Source organism: Lipotes vexillifer, unplaced genomic scaffold (genome assembly GCF_000442215.2).
Source record: "Lipotes vexillifer unplaced genomic scaffold, Lipotes_vexillifer_v1.1 scaffold349, whole genome shotgun sequence".
Classification (NCBI taxonomy): Eukaryota; Metazoa; Chordata; class Mammalia; order Artiodactyla; family Lipotidae; genus Lipotes; species Lipotes vexillifer.
The window spans coordinates 8802-21982 of NW_006790574.1; the positions used below are offsets into that span (position 1 = coordinate 8802).

Sequence of the window (13181 nt, forward strand, 5' to 3'; positions counted from 1 at the left end):
CATCTATAGGCCCTTTCTCTGGTCTAGACCATGCTCTGGTGTGTTCCTGGCAGTGTTCCCTGCTGCCTCCCCAGTATGTAGGTGCTTACTATTGGGCAGTAGCTCACTGCTCTGGCATTCTAGTGTGTAAATATTTGTCAAAGGACGGTGGTGTTTTCCCATTCCCCAAAAAGCATTCTGAAAAATGTGCCTGTTTTCTTAGTCATATTTCCAAGCTTTGGATCAGTTAGCCCATTCATTTCTTGCAGTTGACAGACACTGGCCTGACCTCAGCTGGCCACATAAAGTAAGTATGCAGTAACTTCCGGCACAGTAACTTTCAAGCTTTGGTACCAAGGAGTCCTGGACTTAAAGGAACCATGGACGACATAGTCATTGTTAGAGAACACATTGTTTCATTAACATATCTCCTGTATCAAGCATTTTAATTTCTTTCACTTGTACTTGATATTGAAGGCATAAGTGAAATCAACAAAAACGAGGCAGCTAAAACCATATAGATTCTGGGGGGGACTTTACTCTTCATGTTTGTCATTTTACTTTCAGGTCTCATGTAATGTAGGTTATACTATATCCATGTCTGCCTCTGTAAAGGTGACATTGCTGAGCTACTACCAGTTTAGAGATGTTTTTCCAGTATAGTTGATGGTTTATTCTGTCACTCAGTTCTACTTGAGGCCAAAACAGTTTGCTTCTGCTAAGTGGCTTGTTAGGCTGAAAATGCAATCCTTAGTCATGGAGCAGAATTTTCTATCTTTGTGCAGAATCAGGAGACCTACATAGAAGGATTGAACTACTGATCTTAGCTTTATTAGCCCTAGACTCTGAGCTCAGGATTTATTTAAATTACTCGCACAGTCCCGATAGATTAAAGGAACTGCTAGTGTGTACCTCATTAAACTGCTTGTACTCCTTCCTTTCCTTTTCTCTGAGTCTCACCTTGTACCACCCCTTCCTCCTCATTTTCCAGTTTTTTAAGCCTGATCTTCAGTCTTCTACAAGTCTGGCCAACATCTTCCCATATGTATCCGGACCCATATATATACACGTGTGTGTGTGTGTGTGTGTGTACACACACACACACACACACACACATCAGCTTTTTCTGTTTTCACTGTTGATAACCACCTCAACACCTTCCTCCCTTCTAGTCAGAATTTGATATAGGGACATGAGGCTGTTGAGTGTTGAAGTCATAATTGAATTGATTAGGAAACTAACCTATGCTGTGCAATATAGCAACTGTGTTTCCTTCTTACAACACAACTATTTTGAAAGTCTGGAGTATCTATTTTAATACATATACTTTCTTCCCACAGATCATCAATTTCTACATGAATATGCTGATGGAGCGAAGTAAAGAGAAGGGATTGCCAAGTGTGCATGCATTTAATACCTTTTTTTTCACTAAGTTAAAAACGGCTGGTTATCAAGCAGTGAAACGTTGGACCAAGAAAGTGGATGTCTTTTCTGTTGACATTCTTTTGGTGCCCATTCACCTGGGAGTGCACTGGTGTCTTGCTGTGAGTGCCTCTTTTATTACTGATAAAATTTAAAAGAAATCTATGTAATTATAGAATACACAGAGAGTAGTGAATATTAGTTCTACATTTTCACTAGATGACTGACAGAAAAAGTAGCATTTAGTTGTCTAAAAATTGGATAGATCAGTGAACTCCCTGTCAAGAGTGGGAGATACTTAGACTTGGAAGAAAGCTGTGGAGTTTTCCTTTTCTGGAAATATTTAAAAAGGGAGTTATAAGTCAAAGCAGGCTAAAGGCAAGGCATGGGGAGTAAAAGTGACTTCTTAATGATGCTGCCAACTCAGATTCTATGACTGTTATTTTCTGCCTAATCATGACTTGTCTTGCATACTTGGTTATTTAATATTTTTTATGACTCTGAGAACATGGATACATGAGCTTAATATATTAATAAAAGTATAAAAAGTATTTCACAGTCTGTTTTGAGTTACCTTTGAAAAGCATAAGCCAAAAGGAAATTCTCCAAGTAAAGAAACAAAACCTAGACTCTTTTACCATCTTTCAGAAAATGTATGGAAATTATCTCACTCAACTTACGTTCTCTGAAGAGCATGTTGTGTCTTCACTGTTACCCACAGTGGAGATGGAGAACCTGAATACTAGAAAAAGGTTTCAGGGCAATTACTGGAGCCACCAGTCAATTAGCCCCCATCGTAGTTCTGAGTAAATAATCCCCCTGTTCTTCTCTCCTCTGCAGATTAAGCGTGGTATAATGCTAAGCATCCATCAAACTTGTCATGATATCATAGGAAATCTGGCAGAAGGTTCCAAATTCCAGGGAAGGAAAAAGCTGAGAAACCAGTTTTCTTCACTTATAAACACAGATTTTTTTTTTTTTTTAATTCCCAGGTTGTAGACTTTAGAAAGAAGAATATTACCTATTACGACTCCATGGGTGGGATAAACAATGAAGCCTGCAGGATCCTCTTGTAAGTAGGGAGTTGAGGACAAAGAGTTTGATGTTGGGTATATGTTATGTTTTTCCAGCTATTGAACTCAGTTCTCTGATCCCTTCAATGTAGTGATTAATAAAGGAAATCTTTATCTTGAGTAAGAATGGGTATTTTCCATCTAAGTAAGTGAAGTTTAATAATAATATAATACCAAAAATACGCCCTAATGGGGATAATTACTGTCCCACTGCTCTAAATATAGAGTGGATATATACATATAGATATAGAAACTACTTAGAAATCATCTACTCCAACCTGCTAAATTTTCAGATGAAGAAACCAAGACCCACAGAGGTGACTTACATTTGCTCAGGTCCTACTAGTTAGTGGCTCAACTGGGAACCAGAATGCAAATCTCTTTATATCCCATCTGTTTCTCTTTCCAAAATGTCTATTCCTCACTGTACCATTTTGGCAGCCAGGAGGGGGCTGGGTTCCAGAATGGTGAGCAGTTTGCACTTAAGAAGAGTGCTGTGTATGAGGTATGCACTCAACAAATTGTTGATTTGGATTGAATTTTCACACAGGAGAATCAAGACTATAAATAAATAAATACCTCAGTATTGCTGGAGAAACATTTTTCTTCCATTAGATTGAGTTCTGTAGAGGCCCATGTAAACCAAGGAGAAGAATCAGAACTTGTTCCTCAGGACGGACAGCAGGCAGAAAGAGCCTGGGTATCAAAGGCAGATGTCATGCTTCTCTTGGGTTGACAGGGCAGGCCTGAATTGTGGGACCTCCAAAGGAAGCCTAGCAGTCCAAAGATTCCCTGCCCAGTAGTATATACTGTTTTCCTTAGACGCGCAGAAGAAAACGCTTCCTAAGGATTGTCAGCCCCATTCTTGCAGTGGCAGCTGTCATCACTGCTCCCCAAGCTCATCTCATTCTCTCCCAATACCTTTAGGCAATACCTGAAGCAAGAAAGCATTGACAAGAAAAGGAAAGAGTTTGACACCAATGGCTGGCAACTCTTCAGCAAGAAAAGCCAGGTACATTTCTTCTTGATGAGATGGAAATCCTGAGACTAGGGTATTAGAAAGAAAAGGATTTTACTGCTTGGTCCCCAGAGACCTTCTGTGTTAGTGTCTAGCCTCACCTCAACTTGGTCGTTTGGTTCCTTGGGGAAGATAGAGTAAGCTATCTGTGGGAAACTAGTAATGTGTTTCTTATGAAGAACTAGGTTTTATAAATGCCCAGCTATTTTGCTAAACTTTCATCTGTGGGAAATGTTTGCAGATTGTTTGGCCCTTGTGGGAGGGGCCAGCTTTTACACCCTTGGGTGTCATGGAAATCTAAGATAGTCTCCTGTGTGATTAATATGAAATACACAGGCTGGACTGAGATGCTGAATCTTTTTCTCTGAGCCTCTGTTGTTCTGAGTGGGGGACCAGGGTCATCTCTTCAAAATTCAGGGAAACCTGTAAAATTTATATCCTTTGGCTCTTATTTATAATCAAATAAGAAAGAAGGAAGCTTGGAAAGATGTCACTTTTTTTTATTGTTTTTGGCCTTTCAGGAAATTCCACAGCAGATGAATGGAAGCGACTGTGGCATGTTTGCCTGCAAATATGCTGACTGCATTACCAAAGACAGACCAATCAACTTCACACAGGTGAGCCAAGCCTTCAGGAGGGAGCTCTATGACCACCCCGTCTCCAGGCTGCCAGATAGATGTTTTTCCCTCCACTTGCTCCACTTAGGGGGCTCTGCTTCAGCTTGTGGCTCCTAACAGGGGTGGTTACTGCCTGTGCCGCCTCACAAGAGAAAGGGTAGTGATAGGCCACATCCTGGGTTGCCGTATATCACATATTGTGATGTATGGGTAGGGCCTTCTTCTCCGCCCATCTCTCCCACCTACCTCAAATCCTGTAAGAAGCAGAGAACTGGGACCAGAGCAAGTTTCCTATAGTTTCCCTTTATTTGGGTAGCAGTTAAGTTTTGGAACAGGCCACACCTTGATCTAGTGTAATTTGTTATGCGGCCCTCTTCCCCTGCCCCTCACGTGATGCAGCTGGTCAGTCTTCTTATAGTTTGTGATTGTTTATTTCTGTCCACCTGGTCCTTCGGAGACCAAAGTGGATTGAGACTAGAGATTAGGGGTTATTCTGTGTCCTCCACTTAACTCTTTACTTCTGTTTAAATCAATGGCTCTACAAGATTTTTCCACCATAGCCCTTGGGTGGAGCTCACTCTTGAAGTTCCTATAACATCTCCTGTAAAAAGTGAGTTTTTGATTTTCAAGCTCGGATCTCATATCCTCTTAAAAGTTTAACATAGCGGACTTGATAGACACCGTTCTTAAAATTCTTGGAGACATTTGGGTGTACCCTGGGGACTCCTGGCAATGCCCAACAAACCTTCTAAGGTTACAACAATGGAAAATAGCAATAAAGATAGTAATAGAAAAAAGCAATAGAAAGAAAAAAATCACATGTGATAAAGAATGAGCCATTTGAAAGATCAGAAATTCAGCTGAGATTATTTTAGTTAAAAACCTCAAGATGGAAAGGAGTGTTAGGTCTGCATACAAGAAATGAAAATAAGGGTGTCTCTGTGTCCCTACAGCAACACATGCCCTACTTCCGGAAGCGGATGGTCTGGGAAATCCTCCACCGAAAGCTCTTGTGAAGACTGTCTCAATTAGCAGACGTGGACTTGTGGGAGACCAGCTCTTTGTTGTCTACGGCCAGAGACCTTGGAAACAGCTGCTCCCAACCCTCTGTTCTTATAAAGTCCTTGATCCTGGACCAGGCCCTGGAGAGATGCACTCACAAGCACATCTGCCTTTCCTTTTGTATCTCAGATACTATTTTTGCAAAGAAACTTTGGTGCTGTGAAAGGGGTGAGGGACATCCCTAAGCTGAAGAGAGAGACTGCATTTCACTTCTTCAGTTCTGCCATCTTATTTTCAAAGGGCTCCAGCCTCACTCAGTCTCTAATTAGGGGACTGAGAGAAGCTTGGAAAGACTCTTGATTTCATGTAAACTCTTGTTGTTAGGCCTTACTAAGAGGTAGGAAAGGACGTGGGCAAAAAGGTAGGGATGAAAACCACCAGCATATACACGCACACATACATAAACACAGGATTTTCAAGATATGTCACTGGGAAAGTGACTGTAAACTGGACTTTGGGGCACCTGCGTAATTCCCTCCTCCAGGACTTTTCCTATTTATATGCCCCTTTGTGAAATCCGTCTGCTTCTGTACAAGGCTGTTTTATCATCTGTAGCTTCTTCCTCTCCTGAGGCACAACACGTGAGCCCTGGATGGACCCCAAAGTCCCAGGCAGTCCTTTCCTTAAAAGCAGAGGCTTGCATGTGCTCACAACACATGATATGGGGAAGACCCACCCAGGGAGTGGTTTAGTGGAGCGACAAGGCACCACTTTTACTGCTGCCTACTTCTGACCAAGAAGAAGGACCTCAGTCTTTAGCATAAAATTCCAGCATTGGATGAATGCAGGTCTAGTTTGGTCTGTGGCTAGCTAGTTTAAATATGTTTCTAACCACAGAGAATTTAATATATATATATATTTCACAGGGATATGTTTTTGTTTTTTTTTTTTTGAAGGCTGAATGTGTTCACCATTTTAGCCTGTAGGTTTATTACCATTTTCCAAATTTAGCTCCAGCACGCACAGATCCCAGCCCCTATGTGTAGGGTGTTTGTGGACTTCCTAACAGAATATTTTGATTCCTGGATGAATTTGGCTTAGGGGTAGAGGTTACAGAGGGAGGCGAGATTTTCAACTGGAAAACGGGTGGAATTTGTACTGATCAACCTGAGAATGAAAAACTGCTATTCCTTTTGTTCTATGTGGCATCTCCCCACCCTCTGAGCGCTCCTCAAGCTAGATAGTGAAATGATCCAATGCCAGTGTCATTTTGTACTTAAGTTCCAAAATAGGAACATTTTATACTTTTTTCTGTATTGTAATAGGTAGTTTTGTACGAAATCTTTTCTTCTCTTCCCATGTACCTCATCCTTTCCAACATTGTGCTTTCTCCCTGGGCTTATTTGAAAACTTTACTCTGTTTTATATCAAGCTTGTTTAGTACATTTTTCTATGTGTTACCACAGGTTACAATTTGAAAAGAAAACTATTTTTTTTAAATATTCCATTGTTAACTGAATGTTACTGTTTTCCACTCCAGCAGCTAGATGTCCTACCTTTTTCATACTGCCTGCCTTTAGGGGGAAGACCACCTTTTGTTTTGTTTGTTTTCTTTTTTTTTCTTCTTTATTTCTTGCCTGTTTTGTTTTGTTTTGTTTTGTTTTGTTTTGGGGTTTTTTGGTGTTTTCTATAGGAAATAAATAGCTTTCTATATATGAGTTCCTGGGACTTTCACATTCTCGTTTAGAGAGCTATGGCCTGCAGGCTCATTGTGGGACTCCTGAACATTGATTCTTGGTACTTAATGTATTTAAGTGACAACTTGAAAGGTGACAATATGGTATAGATTTTGGACCATGAATCAAAAAGACCTGAGTTTTTCAGGCACTCTTGCTATTGTCTGGGGGACTCAAAACAAGATACTTCTCTGTATTTATTGTTTGTCCATTTAGATAACATCTGTCTTACCTTCCTCACAGACTTTTTGTACAGACCAAAGCAACAAATATTTATTGCCATGTACAGCAGAAAATGAAACATGCAACAAAAGCACTTTGAAAAATATACAAGGAATTGTTAAGCCTGTCTGAATTTGGCCCCACTTTCTGACCAGTGCAGTTTTGTACAAGGTGGAGTTAGTGATCCTGAGTGCCCTTCATGAGTGGGCCAGGCTGAGACACAGGTTGTGGTCCAGGGTGGGAACCAAGTAGACTTAACATAGTGGGGGCCATTCTTTCCAGAGAGCTGCCCAAGAAGAGCAGGACTAGCATCTGGAAACTTTCTTCTTCATTTAAGGGCGGACCTTGATGACAGGGGGGAAAAAATAGGACGTTCCTGTATTCCATGGCCAAGGGCATGTTGCCAATGTCTTGTTTAACCTGCTTTAAACTAAAGCCTATTGCTTTCCTTTTCTCCGATCTTCCCCTCTCCTCTGTGTCCAGTGCTCATAATTACCTGTCTCCCCTAAAAAAAGGAACACTTGATGGATGATAAGCTCTAGGTGCCAGATATGAAGCCTTCAGCAGAAACCACAGTCTCAACAATCACTCCTGGACCCTGTACAGAGAAAATCAGACCATTCCTGCCCATTTGAGGATACATGGTGCGAGGCACAGAGGCTAGTTCCATCCCATTTGTCACCTGGGACCCACCGTTGCTCCCGGGAGCCCTGTTTAGGGTTGAATGTAAGCGCTTTTCCCTCATCTGGCCTGGAGACTTTTTGTGTAAACTGACTCCTCTGTATATGAGGTGCTACATATTTCTCTGTGGTATCAACTTCTCTCTTATTTTGCCCTTGTAATTGTGCTAGCCTCTTCTACCCAGTGCCCCTAGCAAGATTAGTCCCAAAGTTTTAGTGTTCTGGGATAGAAACAGGTTGCCTGGGAAAGCACTGCCAGCAGCCATATTCCATAGTCTGTCCATCGCCACCTGGTTCTACGTGGCGCATAAAAGGCTCTAGTGGGTAGAGAGGGAGGGTTCACTTCAGAGCCCCAATGTTTTTAACGTTTCAGCTTCTGGTCCTTCTCCTGTGCCATCCCTCCAGCTCTCAAATATGTCAACCCAGAGTAAGAGACAACTGACACTCGGCCTTTGTCTTCTCCCTTGCTCCACCTGGATGGGCCAGGGGGGTTGGGGTTGGGTGGAATATGATGCTTTCATCCTGGGAGCTCACATACCCAAGAGAGTCAGAAAAGGACGTGAAGTGCTATCAGGCCCTGTTGGTGACTCAGACTACATGCTGAGCTCCTGGCAAAGTGGCCATATTTCCCTACCCAGGAACAATCTGTCCACAGCTTCAAATTCATCCTAAAATTTGGGAAGGGACAAGTAAGGCTCAACCCAACAGCTTTCCTAATAGCCCAGGCCTTATTTCACCTGTGCTGAATCCTAGTTTCTGTCTTTTAAGAGCCCATAATTCCTATTCCCAGCTCTGGAGGTGGGGAGTGATGTAACGTAAGGGTAAATGGGGTTATGCTGGTCACCACTAAGAGAAGAGTACTTAGACGTGCATCCCCTGTGGGAGAGAAATGGGAAACTAGGAGACTTTTAGCTACAAGATAAACCTCGAGGAAACATTAGTGCAGGCTGCCTCTCTGGCCTGTCAGGGAGAGGGTGGGGAGAATTCCAGTTGGGAGTGGTTGAACCAGATGTCCAGGGTCTGGGCAAAGTCTAAGATTCTGAAATGTTGTTGAGGGTCATAATGCTGCTTGGAATAGAAATTGGTCAAGGTAGAGATTCAAAGTCAAGTTTAAGGCCAGCGTTAACACTGGCTTGATCTTAGAGTTAAGGCGCAGGTCAGTCTTTCCTCATGGAACAGATCATAGCTGCTGACTTTTCTCCATTCTAAACTGAGGAGTAACCATCAACTGCTCGACTTCTGGAGATTGTCCTTCCGTCCTTCGCAGAACTTTAGTGCTGGGAAAGGAAAGTTGTCTGGGAGAGGCACACAAGGAGCCCAGAGTCTTCAACCTGCTGGGCACCCCTCATCCCATTTACTCTTACTGCTTTCACGAATACACAGCGCACACACACCCAAATCTCACCTCCTTGAAGCCTTCCCTGATTACATTAAAATCTCTTATCTGGACATCTGCAGTGCTTAGAAAGTAATACAACTCCACATGGCATATGTATTGTAATCTGTCCTTTACATCAAGAATGGACTGAGACCTGTGTTGCCAGTGAAGGCAGGTGAATGATTTGGTGCTTTTTTTCCAGGCCAGGAGTGCAAGCTGCTTCTCTCTGGCCTGCTAGGGAGGAGTAGGGGTAACTGACTAAACATTTACTTAACCAACATTGCAGGAGTCTGGGGTAGAAGGTCCACTCACATCAGCCTGCAGTGAGGCTGCACCTCCTTTGTGACCCTAAACCTAATGCTTCACTCTGCCCTTAACAAAAGCCCCTTCCTCAGCAGTTTGGCATGTCCTTCAGGGGTTTCAGTCTCTATGCAAGGGGCCTAATCAAAGTATTTTTTCCCTAACCACACACCTTTCTATTATATACAGTTTTCTTTATGTTTTTTTTTTTTTCCAGTGATGTTGTACATCCATTATGGATTGTGGGTCCCCTTCTGTCTGCCTTGTCCTTTAAATGGACTGTTTTACATGCTGCCTGTGTCTTGTCTATTAGCCAGAGCTAAGTTCCTGGAGGGCATTTCCCTCATCTAATACTTCTGGGGAGCCCCTTATGCTAGGTGTTTAATAAGCCTGTGTTTAGGCACTGGGCTTGGGGGCCCTGGAGGGTGGAGTGAAGAGATGGTTTGACCATCTGGTGGAAATTGTTTGACCATTTGGTGGAAATAAAAGCCACCCATCCTCAAAGACCTTAGAGTCTAACTCAAGTAAGAGGCCAGGCAGATACCAAGCAATGGACCTTATCAAGAAGGCAGACTCATAGGCATATGGTCCAGTTTGAAGCTGGGTGTAGATGATGGAGGGGCAGAGGTGGAGATAAGTCAAGGGTGATGTGTGACTCTCTCCCTAGTTTTTAAAAGTTGACTTATTTTAAAATAAATTCTGTGGATTTTGCTTTCTTGATTTGACTTGGAAACTCCCTGGTAAAAAAGGACTCGATGGTGTTTGTCTCTCTGACACTCTCTCTGTCTCTTTGACTGCTTGTTCTGTCTCTGTCTGTGTCTGTGTCTCCTGATCCAAGCTGGGCCAGTGATTGGATCCTCAGTGTGGTCTGGATTCTGGAGTCCACGCCTTAACCAGGAGGCTGAATACTGTTCATTCATTCATTTCATTCCACATACCTGGAATTGAAGTCTGAAACGCAAATAACATGTAAATCTGTGGCTCCTTGGCACTTTTTAAAACCAGACCCGTCTGTGGAGCCAGCCAGAGAGCCCTCCTGAGCCAAACACACCAGTCGGGACTTCCAACCCACCCTGGATACCTAACAGCATCCCTTGTCTCCTTGCTCCCTCCCACACCCCTTTCTCCTCACCATCTAACCTCCAGGAAGTGCTTCCGCTGGTCTACCTGTAAAACTCGCACTCCAAAGAATAAAACAAGAAAGCACCAACTTCTGATAAATCTTCCACTATCCTGGTGAAACAGTTTTATCTGCGTTGAGTTAGAAGAGTTGCTTGTCATCTCCAGGACAGTCTTTTTTTTCTTCAATAAATTTATTTATTTTTGGCTGCTACTCTTCGTTGCGGCGCATGGGCTTCTCATTGCGGTGGCTTCTGTTGTTGCGGAGCACGGGCTCTAGGCGCGTGGGCTTCAGTAGTTGTGGCTCGTGGGATCTACAGCACAGGCTCGGTAGTTGTGGCACACGGGCTCAGTGGCTCCGCGGCATGTGGGATCTTCCCGGACCAGGGCTCGAACCCGTGTCCCCTGCATTGGCAGGCGGATTCTTAACCACTGCGCCACCAGGGAAGTCCCTCCAGGACATTTCTTGAGTTCTAACATTTTTCTGACACAGTTAAGATTTTTCAGCCGTTTGAAAATGGCTGGAGTGAGGAGAGAAACCTTCAAGCCACTCTTGTTTTCTGATTCCCCAATGTGGTTAAAGATAGCTGACAATTGCCTGGGTCTACAGATGGGGAGAAGAATCCATCACAGTGGGGACCAGGACCCAGTCGTGAGTCAGAGACAGCCTCTACCCCCAGGTGGCTGGGTTGGTCTTGGGCCCCGCAGAAAGTTACAAGGGGAAGGGGGGTGGAATTCACGTTCCTTAAGGAATTCGTGTTCCAGATGCGCTTTTTATTCTTTTTCAGATTCTTTTCCATTATAGTTTAGTACAAGATATTGAATATATAGTTCCCTGTGCTAGATAGTAGGACCTTGTTGTTTATCTATTTTATATATAATGTTTGTATCAGATGCTCTTCTGAAACCCAGGAAAGAAAGTTTGCTTCCTTGTACACCTGAGCTCCGTTTCCGGTCAGCCCACCACCGGCCAATTACCTATGCCTACACGGGCCCACGAGGCCCTGCACGGGGGCTCACCACCTTTCCAACAGCTTCCCCCATCACTCTGCCCCAGCTCCTTGGTCTCGGCCGCACAGGCCTGCTTGGTGTTTGTCTAACAAACCCACCTTGCTTCTGCCTCAGGGTCATTCTACTTGCAGCTTCCTGTGGCTGGAGGGCTTTCCCCCAGACACTCTCCCCGTGACTCACTCCCTCACCTCCTCTGTCATTCCCACACCCCAGTTCTCACACTCCCTAGCTCCCTTCATGTTTTCTCTGTAGCATTTCATATCTGACTATATTATTTACTCATTTGCTTTGTCAGTCTCTCGCTAAAATGTTCTGTTTATGCTGCATCCCAGGTGCCTAGAACAATGGAAGGAGAGAATTGTTGAAGGAGTGAACGAATTACAGTTATTCAGCATCTCTGAGCAGTGCCTACCTTCCGTATTGAGAGCCTCCACCCTATCAAGTCTTCACTCACTTCCTCGTATATGGTTGAGAGGGCAGCCTCCCCCAGGGCCTCTGGTTTCAAATTCATCATCCACTTAGCACTTAGAGCTGTCTTCTTCCAATAATAATAAGACTAAGCATTTATTGAGGCCCTGGCCCCAGCCTTATGTGCCAAATCTTTATATACGTTACCTCATTTAAGCCTTACAAGTGTATGAGGTAGGTACTTTATCCCCATTTCTCAGATGAGAAAACGAGGAGCATAGGGATTGCATAAGTTGCCCAAATTCTCACAGATTGTCAGTGATAGAGACTCCAAGCCAAGAGCCTGTGTCCCCGAAGCCTGTGGCCTCACACAGCCAGCCCTGCTCCGTCTCACTCCGCAGGGGTCACGGGGCTCCACCAGCATGAAGCCAGTGAGAGCCTCCGAGAGGTCCGCAAAGGCCAAGCCTCCCTCTTTTCCCTCGTGAGCAGGATTGAGGCCCTTACTTGTCTCTTCACCTTAATTTGGAAGGTCAAGTGGAATGTCAGGGCACCTCTCCTTTGGGGTTCATTTCCTCTTGACTTCTCTAGCGAGGGGTACCAAGGAATTCCCTCACCCCTCCTTCGACAGCTCTTTCTCCAACTGCCCTTCTTTTTGCCCCCCACTCTTGTCCCCAACTCCAGGTTGCCCATACTAGCAACACTTGTCCTTTGACGCCTCTGGTTCTAATCCCGAAAGGGGCAGGGCTGAGGATTGGAGGGTGGTGAGTAGGGAGACACCAAGCAGATCCAGCGCATCCCCACCGATTCTCAGGGATCAAGGGCGTTGCGTGGGGGGACACTTGGAGACATTTTGGGTGCTCCACAGTGCTCCATTTTATCTTTTCACTTTTGTCTGTGTCTAGGGCTCTGTCCCCTCAGTTTGAAGTTTCCTCTGCCATTCCGTTCCGACTGGTTTGAGAATCTCAGGAATGCAGAGCCCAGTGCCCTCCTGCTCTCCCCTCCCACCTCCAGACAGAGAGCCCCTGTAGAGGCCGATGGGGAGGAGTCCTGCTGTCTTCCTGGAAAAGAAAGACAGCACACACTCAACCCTTCCTCCCACCCTCTGTCTCTGATTTTTTCCCCAAAATCAGTCTGCCACTTTCGGCTTCCTCTTAAACAGACGGCCTTTCCCACCCTCACCCCTCACTGGGGGCCTCTCTTTTTTTTTTTTTTTGGG

At 44.2% G+C, this 13181-nt stretch overlaps 1 protein-coding gene across 1 annotated transcript; it reads left to right on the forward strand.

The window, feature by feature from the left end:
* Positions 1-1323: 1323 nt before the first annotated feature.
* On the forward strand, positions 1324-5511 carry LOC103078022 (sentrin-specific protease 1). The gene is made up of 5 exons (XM_007463832.1): positions 1324-1523; positions 2394-2473; positions 3402-3486; positions 4014-4109; positions 5063-5511. The coding sequence occupies exons 1-5, from the start codon at positions 1335-1337 to the stop codon at positions 5123-5125; spliced, it is 513 nt and encodes a 170-aa protein (XP_007463894.1). The 5' UTR covers positions 1324-1334; the 3' UTR covers positions 5126-5511.
* Positions 5512-13181: the final 7670 nt, after the last annotated feature.